General features: G+C 44.2%; 1 protein-coding gene across 9 annotated transcripts in view; it reads left to right on the plus strand.

Annotated features, from left to right (window-relative positions):
• Positions 1-8,366, plus strand: part of MYB (MYB proto-oncogene, transcription factor) — a 34,066-nt gene extending 25,700 nt beyond the window's left edge. For all 9 annotated transcript variants that reach the window (XM_006123866.4, XM_006123861.4, XM_006123865.4 and 6 more), the window contains one exon: positions 6,982-8,366. In XM_006123866.4, coding sequence (XP_006123928.2) covers positions 6,982-7,098 — 117 coding nt within the window. In that variant the 3' untranslated portion in view covers positions 7,099-8,366. The remainder of the gene's footprint in view (positions 1-6,981) is intronic.
• The last annotated feature ends 11,986 nt before the right edge of the window (positions 8,367-20,352 follow it).

Raw genomic sequence — 20,352 nt, forward strand, 5'->3', positions numbered from 1 at the left:
TGCCATTCAGAGTGTACTGTGCTTGGGCTTGTGTGATTGGTAAATTTCACACACACACACACACACACACACACAACCATGTCCTTTCATTGCCACCACTTAAACAAAACTCCGTTCACTGCAGATGGAATTTTGCACGAGTGAGGACTTCAAGGGATAAGATTTTGGGATACATCCTAGAATCCTTTCTCAGACAAACTGATTCACTTCAGTGAGACTTTGTCTGAGTAAAGCTTGCTCTGTAAGGGTATGTTTACAACAGCCCCCTAGCTCGAACTAGGGAGGCTAATGTAGGCATTCAAAGTTGCAAATGAAGCCCGGGATTTAAATATCCCAGGCTTTATTTGCATCTTCCTGTCTGAGCGCCATTTTTAAATCCCCTTAGTCCGAACTAACTGCCCGCGGCTATACGCGGCAGTCAAACGTTAACTTGAACTAAGTCCTTAGTTCGAGTTAACTGTTACACCTAAAGACTTAGTGATAGAAATGTAGCCGTGTTAGTCTGGTGTAGCTGAAACAAAATACAGGACTAGGTAGCACTTTAAAGACTAACAAGATGGTTTATTAGATGATGAGCTTTCGTGGGTCAGACCCACTTCCTCAGATCAAATAGGGTCTGGCCCACGAAAGCTCATCATCTAATAAACCATCTTGTTAGTCTTTAAAGTGCTACATAGTCCTGTATTTTGTTTCACCTAAGGACTTAGTTCGAGTTAACGTTTGACTGCCGCGTGTAACCGCGGGCAGTTAGTTCGGACTGAGGGGATTTAAAAATGGCGCCCGGACGGGAAGATGCAAATAAAGCCCGGGATATTTAAATCCTGGGCTTCATTTGCAACTTCAAATGCCTACATTAGCCTCCTTAGTTCAAACTAGGGGACTAGTGTAGACACACCATTAGGACGTTAGGATTTGGCTGTTCAAATGTAATACCCATGCTTTTACAGAACAGTTATATATTCACCAAACAGACTAACATATCCACTAGTCAATCAGATAACAGGAAGAATGATCACAACAGATACAATACCAGGGAAAGAAAATTAGGATAAATCATAGACTGCACACCCAGTGCCTGTAGTCCTCATTCTGGCAAAACACATTAATTCATAGCAGCCATTTTTAAAAACAAAACTTCTAAAAATGTATTTGTTTAGAAATAACAAAAGGAAACTACATGTTGTATAAGCCATCGAGTTTAAAACAGCACATTCTTAAACATTTAGCTCCCATCACTTTCCTCTTTTTAACCACAGACTGACACCCTTCAGTTTGAATTTCCTGACTTTCAATGGTTTATGTCACAATCTGAATTTTCTCTTAAAGAATGAGTTTAGTGTAAGTTAAAAACACAGTTACTTCTGTTCTGGGGCCATGTTAGTCTTCTCCAAGAACCAATGTTATGAGTTGACAGGAACTTTAATTTTCTCCTATTTTTTTTTCAATTTCTGGAGTTTCTTACAGCATAATGAAATTAGGCTAGAAAGTGAAACACATACTCCTGAGACATTATATCTAACTTGCAGCAGAAGTCTGTGTGGAGAACCTGCTGATTGGCTTTCATCCTTGACTTTCTGGGGATATTGGGATCATAAGGCCATATGTTTTCCTCTGTTCCCAGAGGGAGCAGGGGAGCGAGAACAGCCCTAATCCCCACTAGAAGCGTTGATGTTTGTACAGAAGGGAAATGTGGCCATGATTTGTAGTAAATTTTTGCTAGTTGGGTAGCTCCCCCGCTCCGTTGTATAGCTGATACACAGGCACTCTGCTTTGCAGAAGGAAGCAAGAAGAAGCCAGAAGTCAGGGGACAGTCAATCTGCAACATCGTCTTCTCTCTGGGCAGTAGAATTTAGGTGCCAAATGCCTCAGAAGTGACTGATGCCCTAACAGCTGTGATTCCTTCATGTGGTTTTCAGAGTCTGCAGATGGGATGCAGGCACATGGCAGTAGAGAGGCCATTACAGCATTGGGAGCTGGGCTTTTTCAAGATTTTGGCCCTATCAAATTCCCCTTCCTGACATTGATATCATCGTCATAATAATAAAAGCTAAGGAGCCTTGACGTTTTTATTTTTATTAAGCAGGAGTGGGCTATACATCTGTACAACTGGAAGAATACCAAGTTGAGAAGGGGATTGCTTAGTGCCCTTGTAAGAGGCACTGTCCACACTGCAGTTAAACATCCATAGCTGGCTCATGTCAGCTGACTTGGACATGCTGGGCTTAGGCTGCAGACCTGTAAAATGGCAGTATAGGTGTTGAGGCTCAGGCTACAGCCTGTAGGATCCCAGAGATCAGGCTTCTCCCAGAGCCCAAATGTGTACCTCAGTTAGGCTATCATAGTCCAGCCACGGAATTACTTACAGTGTAGACGTGCTATTTTATTGCTGCTACTTAAGTAAATTAGAACTGATTATTCCCTAAGAAAATGAAGTAGAATTAATTTACGGTAATTTGACATCTGCATTAATCTTCATGAGCAGGGGACTGATAAATAGCATTGAAAGCACATGCCTTGATTCCAAATACAGAGGAAAGAGGAAAGTTTAAAGTTATATTTGATGGTTATTAGAGAAATAATTCATTAGGGTATCTATTATGCTGTTACTATTTAAGGCACTCTGCATTTCTACCACAACTCTTCTTTTAATGGCATACTGTAACTCAGCCATAAAATACAGGTTGCATTTGGTCTCGGGGCCCTACATACTCTTTAAGTAGAGAAGGAAAGTAAAACACTCTGAGTAGTCTCATCCCTTAGAATGTCTTTGACAATTTTTTTTGTAATGTTAGACCAACTAGGCCAAATGATGCTCAGCTGCACCTATGCAAACGTAGAGGAACATCTATAACTTCAGTGAAGTGATTGCAGATTTTCATTGGCCTAAGATCAGAATCTTGCCCAGGGACTTTAAAAGATATCTTTCAATACGTGTGCCTTTGCCCAAAGATTTTTATTACATTTCCATGAGTGATTGTTGTGAGCAGGTATAGTGTGGAAATGCCAAAGGACTTGCTAAAAATACACATACAGCATAATATGAGGCTACCTATACTCTGGGGCTACGTCTATATTGGTAAGATTTTGCACAAATACTTTTAATGCAAGAGTTTTTGCATTAAAGTATTTGCGCAAGAGAGCGTCTACACTGGCATGTGCTTTTGCACAAAAGATGTGCTTTTGCGCAAAAGCATCCATGCCAGTGTAGACACTGTCTTGTGCAAGTAAGCTCCAATGGTCATGTTAGCCATCGTGCTTTCTTGCGCAAGAAATTAACGTTGCCTGTCTACACTGGCCTCTTGCGCAAGAACAGTTGCACAAGAGGGCTTATCCCTGAGCGGGAGCGTCAGAGTTCTTGCGCAAGAAGCACTGATTTCTTACATTAGAGTGTCAGTGTTCTTGCACAAGAACTCGCGGCCAGTGTAGACAGTCGGCAAGTTTTTGCGCAAAAGTGACCACTTTTGCGCAAAATCTTGCTAATGTAGACACAGCCCACGTGCAGAAGGACTAGTCCTGTCAGAAAAGCACCTTGTCTTGCCTTACTGTTCTGTTTTCTTTAAAGGATTCAAGTTTTTATGTAAAGTGCTTTAACTGGATATCCCAGTTAAAGCTGTAACAGTTTGTTTACAGTTCACTTCTGCCTAGGGCAGCTGAAGGCACGTTACAGGATAAGTGAGATAATTCTTCTGCCAAGAGAAGGATGTGCTGGTAGGATTACTGATGCAAAAAATGAATCCAGGAGAATGACATGGCTAGAATTGTATCATAGGTTGGGAATTGTATGGGAACTTCTGGCAGCATACATATTGTATCTTTTTTCTATTATTCTGCTTTAAAGAAAAAATAGCAATACTGAAAAAAGAACAAAAAAACCGCTACAGAAATATTCGTAATAGAAGACTGAAAGAATTCTTACCCACGTGTAGACTAAATGCCTCATCAAAGCTCGTTTGGTTTCAGTGGGCTTTGGATCATACCCTAAAGCTTCTAATGATGGGCCCAATCCTTTAGTCTTTGTGCCTCAAAACTCGTATTGATGTAAACAATTTTGCCAATGTTAGGCACTGTTAAGTGAGTTCTGAAAGAAGGAGGATCACGAGGACTCTCTAAAGGTGTATTTTAGTGTCTGAGTCTGAACTGCTTCTTTTATGTCTCTAACTTTCTGCTCAACCCCTGTCCTTTTTTTCTGATGTGACTGTCAGGCTCTGCTTTCTTCACTTACACTGACATTTTTATGCAGCTGAGCCCCACCTGACACTTTTGCTGATCGGATGGCATGGAAAGAGCCATTCATTGTGCTTCTCAGCTTCCAAGTTGCTTTTCCCTTTTTACAAAGTGGTGTCTTAGACAGGTACATTCACATCCAGAAATATGCTCTGCCTGGGTTGTGAGACCTAACAATCTGTGCCAAGAGTGGAAGTAGAGTTGCTCGAGTTCATGACTTTAACACATGCCTCCAGAAGTGAGCTGCAAAGCTAGCAGAGCAAAGGCATTGTCCTTTGTTAGGGGCTTGTTGTAACTTTCTCAAACTATTATCTGAGTACCAAGCAGTAAGTGTGAACATTTAAATAGAAATCACATATATACTTTGGAACAGATTCTGTGGTTCGTATTAAATTGGAGTGTGTGTGAGAAATAAATGAAGTCTAAAACATTTCTAGAAAACATTTTAGAAGCCAAATTCTGCCACTGTGTCTATAGAGCATAGTTCATATAAATCAATTTAAACTGAAGCATATTATGAATCCATTGAATTCTCCTATCTCCTCATAATATATGCCTCATCCAGCTCTGTTCCTGATTGTGGCATGGGAGACAAGACACCAAAAGAGGGTTTGATACTGTTTCACTGGATTCTTCTGTCTTAACACTCACTTAAATGAAGGCCAGTGTGGTGAAAATGTTTTTTAATGCCTTTAAGTGGAATAACAGACATGGAGCAGCCTATTGGGGTAAGAACTTAGGTGCCTAAATCCCATTGAAAGTCAATATTACTTAGGCTTGTAAAAAAATTAAGTGCCTTGAAAATTGTACAATGGAAGCTGTTTACCTAAAACATACAAGGAAGTTGCAGCATTTTGTGGCATGTCACATGCCTGGCTGTGAAGTGAAAAGTATGTCACACCTGCCTTTTGGCTGTGGTATGTAATCAAGACGGAGCTCCACCACAGGGGGAGTGAATGACAAGATGAGGTTGGGCCCAGTTAGGTATATAACATATATCTTCACAGATACATGCAGAGCTTAATGATTTCATGCCTGACCAAGCATTGCTTCTGGGTGTGGAACTTTACTGGAAGTCCATGGGAATTTTGCATGAAAAAAGACTGTAGGATCAGGTTCAACATTTAGAATCTAAAAATAAATGGTCAAAGGCAACAAATAAATTAAAGAATAATCTAGCCTTATAGAAAACAACTCTAATATGATGTATGCCAGTCTTCACCCTGAATACTCTACTTATGCTATATCCCTGTCCCTTCCTTGTTTATTTTTTTTAATCTCTTTTGGATTGTAAGCCCTTTGGGGAAGGGAATATGTCTGCCTATATGTTTATACAGCACCCACCACGACAAGGTTTTTATTGGGGACATTTGTGAAATATTACCTAGGATAACCTAAATTTATATATTCTTTCAAATTATAAACTGTGTCACTTGCTTTCATATTAAACTTAAATGTGTCTCAAATAACATTTTTGTTCCCAGTTGGGATGATATTTTGTATAAATTCAGGTTAAAGACTAATATGTATTCAGTAGCCCAAAACAAGTATCTTAAGCAACACATGCTTTAATCTAGAGTCCTAGGAGTAGGGCAGATAATGAGCATGTAACTAAGCAGCGTTCATCTTGAAATGTAGAAGATGTTGCAGGCAAAGGAGGTATCATGTTTGTTTCTGCTGGATTGGCCACACTTTTAGATCTGCAGGCAATCAGGAGATCCACCAACTTGTCAACAACAGTACAATTCCTCTCTTAGCAAACAATTTTGAATCAAGTAATTATGTTTAGATGTTTGGAATACATGGAAATTTGTAGGACTAGCACTGCCTAATAATGCAGTTGTGAGTTTAGATGATAAATTGCTCTGGCAAAGTGCTAGTTTGAACAACAAAAATAGTTCAGAGGAAAAATGTGTGTTACTAAATTCCAGGAGTTGAAATATCTATGCTTCTTATGGCTCAAGGGAATGAAAAACATGTTGCCTATAAACAACATTTCATGAGTAAACACACTGCACAGCCCTCCCCATGGTTATGTGCATCTCAGTGTCACACTGTACTGAGTAGAGTCTCTAATCCCTGTAGATGACACAAGAACTGAAATGTCTTAAATCATAATTAGCATGTTGTTTCTGCTGAAAGGCTGTTCTTCCCCTCCTCTCTTTCCTAAACTGGATCTACACATAGACAATTATGGTTAAGAAAGTTGGGCTTTCTGTTAATTGCTGTCATGATCCTCAAATCTAGTACAGGAATGCAGAAGTAGGCAGAACCTATCTTTAGAGAATAAAAGTGTAGCAGGAATTTACAGGTACTAGTACTTTTTAATCTGTATCACATTGAGTAGTTCTGGAATGGTGTTAAGGTTAACCTGCAAAGAAGTTTTCTAGTTAGGCCTTTACTAGAAAGGCAAGTTAAGGGAACTCTGAAAATACTTTTGTACCTTCTGGTTCAGAGAGCTGCTTACGTTTCAAGGCATTTGAGTTCTATTACTTTCTCCGCATGTTTGATCTTAAGTCATCATATTTCTTTTTCTGACAGTTAGCCAGCCGTAAAATGGGAATATTTCCTTTGTATAGCTTATCTTATTAGATGTAAAATTCTTCAGGGTGGGGTCTGTCTTCTAGTATGTTTGCTTAGTGTCTAGCACCCCAGAATCTGAGCTCAGTTGAGCCTCGGAGGTGCTATCATGAAACAAAAAAATAAATCATGCTACCAGACCCTAACATCTCTCTTTTTTTTTTATATGTAATTTAGCATCTCAGCAACACTTGGGAATCTGCATCCTGTGGAAAGATAGAGGATCAAATGATCCTCACCGAGCCGGCACGCAAATATATTAATGCATTCTCAGCCCGGACTCTGGTCATGTAAAGGGTCTACGGACAAGCATTATGGTTTTCAAAACACTTCAGTTGACGTGGAATTCACCATTCCTCTACATGAAAACTTTTCACGAATGGGAGAAGAACATATTTTTGTTGTGGTACAACAGTTGGGAGCAGCACAAAGTGCATTTAGTCACTGAGCATATTCTTGTTGGATTTCACCCAACTTAAAAGGATTTTTTTAAAATAAATGACACTTGCCTAAATTATTAGGTATTGAATTTTAATCAATTAATTATTAATTATCTTAATGCAGACTTTCTAAAATAATGATTTTTTTTGTACTTTTTGAGATCAAGTAGACATAATACACCAGTATTGTTATTTCAGTGATGAAATGTGGGGGGGAGGGGGGGTTATAAAGAGCAGGTACTCAGGCAGTTTTATTCTTAATCACTGAACAAAATACATTGGTATGAAATACTGCAGTAAAAAAAGCATTACTAGAAACGCTAGTCTATACAAAGGGGAAAACCGATCAAGATTGTGAATGCTCAAAAATCCATATGTTTGAAGTACTATTTGATTTTGTTATGGTTCTAGACCACATATACATTGTGTGTTTCTGTTTTGAGGGGATTTTTATTAGCTTGCTTTAAAAATTATTACTGTATGAAACATAGATTTATGAGAACAAATTATATTTTTATTCAGTAATTTAATTTTGTAAATGCCAAATGGATACTGTGTTTTGCTGCTATGGACTTTAGCATGTAGACGTGCTGCTAGTGTAAGAGGGGCAGTAGAGCTTTATATGGAAAGAAAACAAACTTTGGTGTTAGCTAATTGACTATGCACTAGCATTTCAGACCTTCTTATTTTATTTTTTTATGTATTTACTTTTCCCCCCTTTTTTTATAAGCAATACTTTTGAACACTGTTCCTGGGAGATATTTTTTGTCTGATTGTGTTTTGTTTCTCATTGGTTTGTAAGAGCATGCATTGCACCTTCATATGTTTGGGAGAACGCTGTCCTGTTCATGTTGTCTGTTTTATTCCATGTTTAGCCTAATTGTTCTGTAACTTGGGTTCCATGTACTGAATCAGGTTCTTAGAAATGTATGGTTCTTTGTACTGCCATACCAGACCTTTACCGATATGGCAAGAACACTGATTTTTGTTTTGTTTTGTTTTGAATAAGACTCTGACTTTGCTGCCTTAATAGCATTTGGTGCAGCTCTATCTGCACTTAATTTTTGATATGACAATGTACTGCCTTGTAGATAAATAAAGTGTGTCCTTTTTTTACATAAATTAGCTTAGTCTCTGAAACTTGCTCATGTTATACATTGTCAGAAATAATATAACCGCCACCGAGTCAATGGGACTCTTTCTATTGAGGCCAAGGGGACAATTAGATGAGTAAGCATTGGCAGGCTGGGCTCTGTCTCCTTCCTTTCAGGATAGAGTAGTAGTATATTCTTAGTAGCATAAGAGTATGACTTTACTCGGACGTAAAGGGCCTCCTGGTACACATTCAACTTATTGACCTTTATGGGAGACAAGGTGTTCAGTTAACAGCAATTCAGGCCTAAAATCCACAGCCACACCAAAAAACAGATTGATCTTGACAATTGAGGAGCTAGCGGCAACTTATATGCAAAACTGGTGCTCTGCTGGTATATTGACCATTTTATTTGTGTGTCTTCCCATATGAGACAGACATACCAAACACAATAAAAAAAATAGATCTTATATGCTGCAGCAGGACAGTCACAGGAGAAGTTCTAGCTGTTCTGGCTCAACAAATCAGAGATCAAAATCTAACCCCAAACTAATAATGAGTTTCACGGCTAAGTGATCAAGGCTGTAGAGTCAGAGCCAGGAAAGTGCAGAGGAGAATCACCTGCCTTAGATTTAGCTGGAAATTGAAGGCAAATGCACCTTGCTCTAATAGCTTTTCAATAAATACTCTTTTATAAGTTGTTATTAAAACTATTATTCATCTTACTTACCAGTTTCAGAACACCATGTGCTAAAATTCAAGTCGATGCAGTCATTCCAGAGCGAGGCTGGTGTAAATAGTAGCAGAATGTGACCACCCATCTGAGACATAATTTAACATTATTTGAGGCCCAACCTACTAAGTCTCTAAGAACCAGGGATAAGAGCCACACCCTGACTCCAGTCCCTTTTCTCAAAGTACAAGGGCTGGAGCAGTGTAGCTGAGCTCTTAGAGGCTCATCTCCTGAAGGAGGATTCTCCCAGTACAGGCACAGTGGTAGGTAGCTATAAGGTTGCCCTTCAGTGACCCTCCTTGTGAGCCCTGGCACCTGGGGGAGCCACTGACATCAGCCCTGCAGAGATTCCAGGGGGTGCTACAGGCCCATTGGCAGCTCAGCAAGACTCATGATTTAGACAGGTTGCCTAAGTTACCTTCACAGACTCCTCCAGTCCCCAAAACACCTTTAGAAAGGTCAAAAGATGACTTGAAGCTACCTTAGCTGCCTGCTTTCTATGCTGTGACTCTAAGACATGTAGCCCAGTTTTTTACGCAGGTCATGTGATGCACCTCTAGCAGGGCAGTCCAGGAAAAGGAGGGGATAAATGAGGCTTTTCAGCCGCTTTGCTGACCCTCTTTCTTGGATGCTTTTGGCTCCTGGAATAAACAGGAGCAGTTGTGGGCCAGCATAGGACTGCTTATGTTGGCCTTACATTTCCAACACACTGGGGGAATTGTTCAGTCTCCTGTGGCTTATTTACTGTCTTTGTTGTCTGCTAGATAGCAATGAACCTCCACTGTAGATTCAAGGGCATGAAATTATGTATAGAAAATGAGAGTGGGGGCTGCTGCTTCAGCAAAGGTAAATTGTTTTGTTTGTGGCATGCTACAGCTTAAAGCATGGTAGAAACAGAACTACCCCAGGCTTATGACTGGCCTCTCATTTCACTGAGAAGTCTGCCCCAGCCATGAAGATGTGAAGTCTTAACCACAAAGTACTGCTGGGTTTTGAGATTGTTTTAATGTAACCATTGATCCAGGATTTAGCTAAATGGAGAATCTGGAGGTTTGCACTAGGAATACCTAGCACTGGAATGTTCTGTTTGCAGAGCCTAATCTCCCTAACATCACATGCAAAAACCATTTTAATGGGTGCTTTATTTATGGTGACATTTACAGGAAAATGCTTCCTTTCTTTTTACTCCTTTTATTGAAAATGAAAAACACCATGCAGATTAAACCTGATTTGCATCATGGAGTGAACTAGGAAACAGGCTTTGTTTGAATGCTATGGCTCACATACTTGATTACTTATTTTTCTTCTACCAATTTTCACTATGCGTGCTTTGCAAAATAAGGGTTAAATCCTGGTTGCAGTGCTCACATTTCCCTTGGGTCAAATTCTGCTCACAGGATAAAATAAACCCCTTTGCAGAGGCTCAACCAAAGCCTTATGCATTCAAACCTTCTCTTCAGGATGTAAGTGGTCTTGGTAAGAAGTAATTGGCTTTGTGCTGGACTTCTGCACGTGGGTTAAATTACCTTAAACTGTTGGAAATCTGGAGTCACTCCAGCAAATTCAGTAGTGTATGTTAAAGTAGAATTTAGCTCTCTGAGATCCAGTCAAGAGAGCCTGCATGTCTAGTTTAACTGAAACATCCATGAACTTTTTACAGCCCTGCAATTACAAGTTTAACATCACTCGTATGAAGGATTTTGCAAATAATTATATAGTTGTACACACACATACATATACAATTTAAGCATGTGGCACTAATTTCAAAGGTGTTATTTTATTGAGTTTGCTTTTATTTTAAAAAGCGGCAGAGGAGCAGTGAAACAGGAACAGACAATACCAGAGCCTGAAGCAGTTTTACAGCTGGTTTTGTAATTCTCTAACTTTCCTCAGTGCATTGTTCCAGAATAGTGTATTTTCCATTTAAGAGGTTCCAGATTCAAGTCCTGGACAAGATTCAACTATGTGAGAGCTACCATCTTGGATGGCACATCTCCTGAGCTAAAAGTGTAAGTCTGTACAGCTTGAACTAAAGAGCCACTCTCTCCGAGCTAAGTATCAGAAGGGAAGCTGTGTTAGTCTGCATCTGCAAAAGCAACAAGGAGTCCTGTAGCACCTTATAGACTAACAGATGTATTGGAGCATAAGATTTTGTGGGCAAAGACCCACTTCGTCAGATGTAACATGCCAGCTTATGCTCCAATACATCTGTTAGTCTATGAGGCTGTGTCCAGACTCGGGGTTTTTTTCGAAAAAAGTAGCCTTTTTTCAAAAAAACTTCACCTGCGTCTAGACTGCAGCTGCGTTCTTTCGAAATTAAATCGAAAGAACGCAGCTTTTCTTTCGACGGCGGTAAACCTCATTGCACGAGGAAGAACGCCTTCTTTCGAAAGTTCCTCTTTCGAAAGAAGGCGTTCTTGAATGTAAATAGGGCTTCTTCGAAAGAGAGCATCCAGACTCACTGGGTGCTTTCTTTCGAAAAAGCAAGCCACTTTTTCGAAAGTTCCACGTGCAGTCTAGACGCTCTCTTTCAAAAGAGGCTCTTTTGAAAGTATCTTTCGAAAGAGCCTCTTTCGAAAGAGGCTTGCAGTCTAGACATAGCCTAATGTGCTACAGGACTCCTTGTCTCTCCGAGCTAGTACACGTTGTACCTCCCTTAAGCGGAGCTCCCTGGTCCAGCAACATCCATGGTCCACAGATGTTCCTGGACCACAGAACCCAGAAACAAGGGAGGTCTGGCGGTGGAGGCAGGAGCACCGTAAGAGGCACTGGCAACTCAGCCAGGAGCTCAGTGTGTGTGTGGGCAGGGGGAGGACCAACGGCATGGTGGGAAGTTCTGGCCCCAGCGGAGCTCCCTGGCCCCAGCGGCTAGGGAGCTCTAGCCTGGCTGCAGCTGTGGACCTCTGGCCCCGTCCAGGGAGCTCTGGCCTCATCCCTGGCCGCGAAGCTCTGGCTTCTTTCTGGTTCCAGCGGCCAGTGAACTCCCGCCCCAGCCCAGTGGCAGCTGGGGAGCTCTGGCCCAGGCCACGGAGCTTCAGCCTTGTCTCTCCGCCCCGGCTGCAAAACTCTGGCTCCAGCTGCAGAGCCAGGTGGCTGTGCAGCTCTGCCCCTGCACAGCTCTTGTTCTGGTACTCCAGCCCTGGCAGTAGTGGGGCTGAGGAGAGCCCCAGGGAGCTGAGGCAGCAGTGGGGGCAGGCTGGAGGCCTAATCTGGTGGCAGCATGGCCATGAGGGGAGGGACCTTCCCTGGTCTAGCAAATCCCCTTGTCTGGGACCAGTCAGGTCCCAAGGGTGCCGGACCAGAGAGGTCCAACTTGTAGTTGCAACAGATTCACATCTGCAGTGGACCAGACACAGCAGGAGATGTGTAACACAAACTGATCACTGACCACCATCTTACTACAACAAGCTTCAGGGAAAATATTTCCCACATATGATTTTACCCTCTCTTGGCCCAGATGTACTCTCCCTAACCGTTCTTTTGGCATTGCTCCTTTACTTTATTAGGCCAGGCATATGGTGGATTATACATATGCCAACCATACGTCCCAGATTTTCCGGAACAGTCCCAATTTTAAATCTCCTGTCCCAGTATTCCCTAAAGCACTAAAAATGTGCCGGAAAGGAGCAGCACAGCTAGAAGCAGCTGTGCAATGTTTCCCCTCCCACACCTCCGGCTGGGGGAACAGGAGTGCAGGGACGCTTCGTGAAGGCTTTTTCCTGCTGCTCCGGAATCCAGCCAATAGGAGCAGTGGGAGGCAGTGCCTAGCCTGAGACACATTGTTAGGAGCCTCACTAAGGCTGTGTCCAGACTCGGGTTTTTTCGGAAAAAGTAGCCTTTTTCCAAAAAAACTTCACCTGCGTCTAGACTGCAGCCGCGTTCTTTCGAAATTAAATCGAAAGAACACGGCTTTTCTTTCGACGGCGGTAAACCTCATTGCACGAGGAAGAACGCCTTTTTCGACGGAGATCCGTCAAAAATGAGTGTGGACGTGGGGAGGCCATTTTTTTCGAAAATAATGGCCTCCAGGAAGAAGCCCTGGTGGACAGTCTGGGGCATGGCTTGCATGTCTCTGGTTCCTGTCTGCAGCCATTTCTTAAAGGGACAGGCACCTTCACAGCCACTTGTGGCAGCAAAGCAGCCAGAGCACACGGCTGGTGAAGTGCAGCATGTCCCAGCCCCAAGACCCTCCTGGCCCTTCTAGAGAGCCTTCTGGGGACCCAACCAGGGGCTCCAAACGCCAGGCACCGTCATGGTCTGGGCTAGAGCTCAAGACCCTTCTCGAGCTCTGGGGAGAGGAGGAGGCCTTACAAGCCCTAAAAAGCCGGCGGCGAAATGCGGACATTTATGGCCGCATGGCAGAGTCCCTGGCCCAGAAAGGACACTACCCCTGCACCCAGGACCAGGTGCGCTCCAAAGTTAAGGAGCTGCACCAAGGGTATGTGAAGGCCAGGGAGGATAGCTCCCGTTCTGGGGCAACCCTCCACTCCTGCCCTTATTATACTGAGCTGGACCAGATCCTGGGTGGTGGTGAAGCAGTCAGGCTTGTGCAGTCAGGCTTGGCGGACCCTGTGGTGGACGCGCCAGAGCAGGACCCAGAGCAGTCAGGAGATGGGGACATGGTGCCAGAGGAGGACAGTGAGGAGACGGCGACCCTCACCCTGGAGCCAGTCACACAGACCCCAGAGGCCTCCCAGGTGTCATCTGACACCGGAGATGAAGCAGCAGGTGAGTGCAGTGAGGTTGTGTAACACCCGGGGGAGGGGGAGGTAGGTGGGTGCACAGTGGGTGATGCACAAGGGAAACCTGTCATGCTCAGGCTGATGCCCAGGTCACACACGGTGTTACCTTCAGAATGTCTGATTCCCCTGTCTCAAGGAGAAGTCATGCCCTTTTGGACAGCTGTTGCACACATGACTGATTGTGATAGAAATGTAGCCGTGTTACTCTGATCTGAGGAAGTGGGTCTGGCCCACGAAAGCTCATCCCCTAATAAACCATCCTGTTAGTATTTTAAGTGCTACATAGTCCAGTTTTTTAGGACTGGTTGTGTCTTCCTCTTTTCCTCCACTGTGTCATGCAGCTCCATGCCAAAAAAATGGGTCTAAAACAGAAAAACCTCCACACAAAAAACCTGCTGGGGTGTCCCAGGAAGCTGAGCACTCCAAACCAGCACTGCAATGCCTTGCTTACCTCCTAGAGGGACAGCAAAGGCAGCTGCAGAAGCAGAGCAACGGGTGTTCAGGGGCGTCCCTTTAACCACGCGTCTCTGCAAAGGGCAGGCAGGCAGCAGCACCCGGAAGGAAATGCTGCCCCCATGCCCTGGCAGAAGCAGTTTTGGGTGGCTTTGAATTTCAAAAGAGCGTCCAGCAGTCAGGGTGCTCTTTTTCAAAAAAGCGGATCGATTTTGCGATCCGCGTATTGTAGTCTAGACGTGCTTTTTCGAAAGAGGCTTTTTCGAAAATATCTTTTGAAAAAGCCTCTTTCGAAAGAGGCTTGCAGTCTAGACATAGCCTAAAGCATGTAAGAGGGTTCCTCTTCCCCTCATGCCCAGACCCTGCACCCCCACTAAAAGGCAGAGCTGCAGTGGTGTGGGACCCAGCGCAAACCAGGACTTCTGTGTCCTGGCTAGTGCCAGGTCCCCTGCTGCTGCTCTGCCTTTTAAATGTAGTAAGATCTAACAGGCAGAGCAGCTGGTACCCGGTGTGAGCTGGGACTGCTATGTCCCCTGATGCTGTTCTGCCTTTCAAATGTAGTAATTGCTGCTAGGCAGTGTTCCTTCTAAGCTGCATGGCAGCACTGCTTCACAGGTGAGATTAATCATCCTCGCCCAGTCAGAGGCTCAGGGCTCTGCACACGGAGCTGACTGGGTGGGCCTGATTAATCACCCGTGAAGCTCTGCTGCCATGCAGCTTAGTGGGAACACTGCTGCCAGGCTCTTACTACATTGAAAAGGAAAAGCTGCAGCAGTGTGGGAGAAACAGCTCTATTTACTATGTGGCCACAAAAACAGCCAAAGGCTGTCTTCAGCTCCTGGAGATCGCTGCCTTCATTACAGTCCCTCTGGAGCGCCCATTCTCAGAGGATATGGGCATTAGCAGCAGTACTGCAAGGAGGGATCACCCTGCGGAGTCCATGGTAAGATTTCTCTCTTTCCCCATGAAGATACGAGGGCTCTGCAGCATGGACCAGAAGCTGCAATTTTCCAGGTGGTTTTCCCTCTGCACTACATTCGCTCTTGCTAAGTCTCCCATGACCACATGAGGTCTCAGCACTGGCAGAGCTGATGTGTCCTGCCACTGGCATGACCAATTTTCCCCATTTGCAAAATAGCAAATCCCACAATGGGCTGTGACACTCTAAATCTCAGTGCAGGGCTCCGATCGCTAATTGCGTACGGCGAGACCCAAGCGTGAAGCACACGCTTGGGAAACGTTTATGGCTGGGAGCAGGCACCATCAGGCTTCTCTATTGCCTCTTATCTCCTGCTCTTTTTGCCACAGATAGCATTTCATAAAGAGGCCCAAATCCATCCTGATTGGTAGAGGTTGGTTGGAGGAATTCTTAGAGGGGTTACACGACCCACTTCCGGATCAATCATTCCACCTCGGAATTCCCCCTGATTGGTCTAATCCACTCTCAGGGCTGTCCTATGGGGCTTAAACCCATCCCTATTGGTAGAGGACAGTGGGAGGCGTTCTTAGAGGGATGTGTGTCACATGACACCCTTTACTTCCAGTCATGTGTCCACCTTGACCCTGGAAGTACTACATCAGGAGTGGGCAGGTGAACAAGGCCTAAGTGGTCAAGGGGTGAGGCTAATAGGGTTGGGGGGTGGCTAATGTTTGATTGATGGTAGGGCTGTTGTGTTATGTGTCCCCATTTTTGTTCAGAAAACATGGTCACTGTAATTATAAAACAGCAATATTCAACCTTTTTTCTTTCACTTGTGGACTCCTGTAACATTTTCAAATGGAAGTGCAGACCTCCTTAGAAATCTTAGACATAGTCTGAGGGCCCTCTGGAGTCTGTAGACCACAGGTTGAAAACCGCTGCTCTAGAGAGAACCTCAACTCCTCATTGTCAATCATTTATTTTAATCCAAGGGAATGAAGGGTGGTTTATCCACCCTTTCTATCCTGCTCCCCTTAATTCTCCCAGATTAAATTCTATATCTAAATCATTCTCCTACGTTGGGGGTAGAGGCTAAACTAGACTGCTTCTACTAGGAAGAAGAAAACTTGTTAAATGTTTCCACTTGAGAAACAAATAGTCTCTAATTATGAGATAAAGAGAGTAAATATTCTGATTTTTAAACACTGCTCTGCATCCTGCTTGGCTTCCTTTTCCTATGAGAGGAGCCAATCAGCAGAGCAGACCAACATCGCCAAGAGTCAGCGGTAGTCTAAGTTATGCTTTTAGCTGAGCAGCCAAATAGAGGCAGCCTGGCCAATTCCTTTTAATCCCTAGGACTCATGTCTTAATTCAAATTAAAGTGCTCATTCTTAACCAACTGTTGTTGTTGTTTGCTTCTTTCTTTTGAGCATGACATAGGCATCTAGGTAGTTTTTCACTGCAGTCCCTGATGCCAATGTGAACTCAACACCTTTTTTCCCTACTAAACAGGAACAGCTAGAACTTCTGTGAAGAAGTGTTGAGTTTTAAATGAGTGAAGATATATCATCCAGAAACAAAGTCTGCCCTCAGATACGCAGGCACATCAATAGGGCTCATTACAAATTCAAAGTTAGCAAGTTAGTCAACAAGTTTTTTCTTCAGTTATCTGCAATCAAATTAAATATGTTACCAATTTGTTACATATTCAATATGGTTCTGTGATGGGACCCCCACATGCTTTATGACATATATGTGTAACTCAAAGATGCTTGGAACAAATTGCCTCATGTAACCTTATCAATCTTAATGTCTTAATTCGCTGGGTCTGTAAATTGTATTTTCGTGTATGTATCATTTTTGTATGTAAGATTGGAAATATGACATATGGAATGCTTTATGGTTTTAAATGTGCAAATAAAAACCATCAACGGAGTTACCCTCAATGTCTAGATGACTTGTAAACTGCCTTCTTTGTCTTTTAAGTCTTAGTAGTGGTTGGTCCTAGGAAGTCAAGTGACTCCCCTTCCCGCCCCTACACACACACACACACAACGGGTAGGGTCTGACCAGCTGTGATTTTCCATGTAAAGATGGAATGTAGAAACAGAATTCCTGCCCAAAGTGGAATCTATAAAACAATGGGAAACTGGCAACTTCTTTGTCTTTGGCTGACATGGCACACCCAAGAGGATAACTCGAGACACCAGGGAAGAGGGGACTCCCCTAGTTTGGCAGCTTAGCTGGAGTAAGAATAATTTTAGCATAAGCTTGTACTAAGGTTTTAGTGTTAGAATTAGCTATGTGTTTGTTATTTTGTTTGTAATTCATTTTGCTCTGCCTCTTTACACTTATAATCACTTTAATCCTACTGCTTGTACTTAATAAAATCATTTTTATTGACTAGCAAGCCCAGTGTAAATAATTGTTACCTGGGGGAGCAATCAGCGTGTACATCCTCTTTTCATTATTAAAGGGGATTACGCAAAAAATTCATTTGGGGTTCTGATCCCATTTGGGAAGTGGTATCCCAGGAAGCTGGGCCCAAAACTGCATTCTCCTTGGACCTGAAGATTTTCAGTGTCTGTACTGCTCCTGAGGAGGGTGGTAATCTCAGCTCTGTGCCGTGGTTGGGGGAGACCAGCTGAGCTAGCCCAGCACGATAGGGTAGTAAGAAGCACCAGAGAGCAAGAGAGTGTCAGTGGCTTTGTCAGCATTCTGGGAAGCACCCCCAAGAGGTGCTCTGTGATCGCACCTCGGCACAGGTTCTACAGGTCATCTTTACAAACATACTTGAGTCTAAGAAGGTTAGGTGAATTGTACAAAGAAAGCATTTGGGCACCTAATCAGAATTCCTTGAATTGAGGTCTGTGATTGGTCACCTAAGTTACATGGTGCTGCTGTTTCTGTTCCTTGATTGACTAGCTTAACATTTACAAACTACTTTGACTTTTGTCAGAGACTAATTTCATTTCATGGGGAAAACAAATTTTGATTAATCACAAACGTGCACCCAAAATGAAATGTTTATGAGCATTTTGCTGGTCAGTTTCAGCAGCGGCTGAATCAGGACGCCTGGGGCAGAGCAGCTTGGGTGCTGCTGGGTTGGTCCAGTAGCGCCGAGGAGCGGCGGCGCTACTGGACCAACCCAGCAGCACCCCTGCTGCTCTGCCCTAGGCGTCCCCAAGTCAGCTGCTGCTGAAACTGACCAGTGGCTGACTACAGGAAGCCCCTGCCCCAGGCTTCCTGGAATCAGCCGCTGATCCGTTTCAGCAGCAGCTGACTTGGGGATGCCTGGGGTTCTTAAGTTGAATCTGTATGTAAGTCAGAACTGGTGTCCAGATTCAGCCGCTGTTGAAACTGATCAGTTTCAGCAGTGGCTGAATCTGGACGCCGGTTCCGACTTACATACAGATTCAACTTAAGAACAAACCTACAGTCCCTATCTTGTACGTAACCCGGGGACTGCCTGTATTTAAATCCCGGGCTTCATTTGCAACTTCGAATGCCTACATTAGCCTCCCTAGTTAGCCTCCCTAGTGTAGACATACCCTTAGTCTCTAGTGTGCCACAGGACTCCTCATTTCTGTATAAACAGTTTCTGAAGTGCTTTGAGATCCTTAGGTCTGAATGATAAAGAGAGGGAAAGGAAATACCTCTTTTGAAGTTCTTACCACAGCCTCTGAATACTGTAATACAATAAAAGCTCTTAGCATTGAACATGGGCACGTGACTGGGGTCACTAGCACAGCAGCAATGAGAAAAGACTATGAAGCTGGGGTGGTGTTCCCTGGCACAGTCTGCATCTTGTGATCACCTAAACCCAGTATCCCTAGGCTCTGCACTCCTCAGCAGCGCCTCAACCCCTCTGCAGTGTGGCTTGTTTTAAAGAGTAAAGAGTAACTAGGGGGTTGTGCCCCCCGCTTGCTACACTCACCAACCTCCCTCTCGCTGGGGGTAGGTTCTTCCCCAGCCACTGGTGAGGGCCAGGTTGAGGAGTGGCAGCCCTTGCCTGCCCCCAAACTCTCCCAGCCATTGGGCCCGAGACTGGCCCAACCCTGGCTCTCCTACTCCCTGGCCACTCCAAGGCCACGCCAGCCCTGGCTCTGCTCCCTTCCCTTCCTCTCCAGCCACACCAGCCCCAGCTTTCCCACCCCCCAGCTGTCGGCCACACCCACTCTCTCCCACATGCCCCCCAGCTGCTGGGGAGGTCCAAGGCTGCACCAGCCCCAGCTCTCCCCCTCCCCACGAGTGCTGAGGAGGTCCGAAGCCATGCCAGGCCCCACGCTGTCCCTGCCTGTCACCGGGGCAGGGAGGGCAAGGTCATGGCTCAGTAGCCCCAACTCCCACCCCTGCACCGGGGTCAGGGAAGGAGGGAGGCTGCAGCAGGCAGCCCTGGCACCTGAGCACTGGGGGAAGGGGAAGGGAGGAGGCAGGTGGGACACAGAGTGATGTGATGATGTCTCTTTGTCATCCCACAGGAATTTTATATAGATATAATGACAGAGAAAGAGGAAAAAACCCACACAGAATACAACTTGGATTACCCTGGCCAGCAAAAAGGCAAACCATGGCTTACTTCAGCCCCAGCCAAAGCAAAGGTAGATCTCATTTCAGACACGGAATAAAGAAGAGCAATATTTTCTTCATTCTCCTTTCCGCACCAGTTATCTTGCTAGCACACCTTTCTCCCTGACTCCTGCTGGTAAATTTAGCCACCACAGACCATCAATCTGATAGGATCTGAGCCAAATCCCAGTGAGGCCAATGAAAAATGACAATGACTTCAATGGCACACTACTGAACTAGAAAATATTAATTGCCCACAGCTGACCCAGCTCTGCACTCAAGGAAGGAGTGTGAGGCTTGATATGGTATTTCTAAAGTGCTGCTTATCTTGGTTTCTTAGGGCTTGTCTCCACTACAAAGTTAACTTGAGTTGTAAATCAGGTGTTGCCCCAGCGCGCATCCAAAACCCACATGAAAACCCTTGACTGGAATTGACTGGTCCATCAGAGTTTGTAGGCTAAAGCCTGAGTTAGCACAACTTGTCAGCTGCTAAACAACGATCCCTGAAAACTGGACACAGGCTAACGACATATGGGTGCTGCTCGTCCTTCAGTGCTGTCCCACAATCCCCCTACTTATGTGTGCTCACAAAGGGCAGA

This window comes from Pelodiscus sinensis, chromosome 3 (genome assembly GCF_049634645.1).
Source record: "Pelodiscus sinensis isolate JC-2024 chromosome 3, ASM4963464v1, whole genome shotgun sequence".
In the NCBI taxonomy this organism is placed as follows: Eukaryota; Metazoa; Chordata; order Testudines; family Trionychidae; genus Pelodiscus; species Pelodiscus sinensis.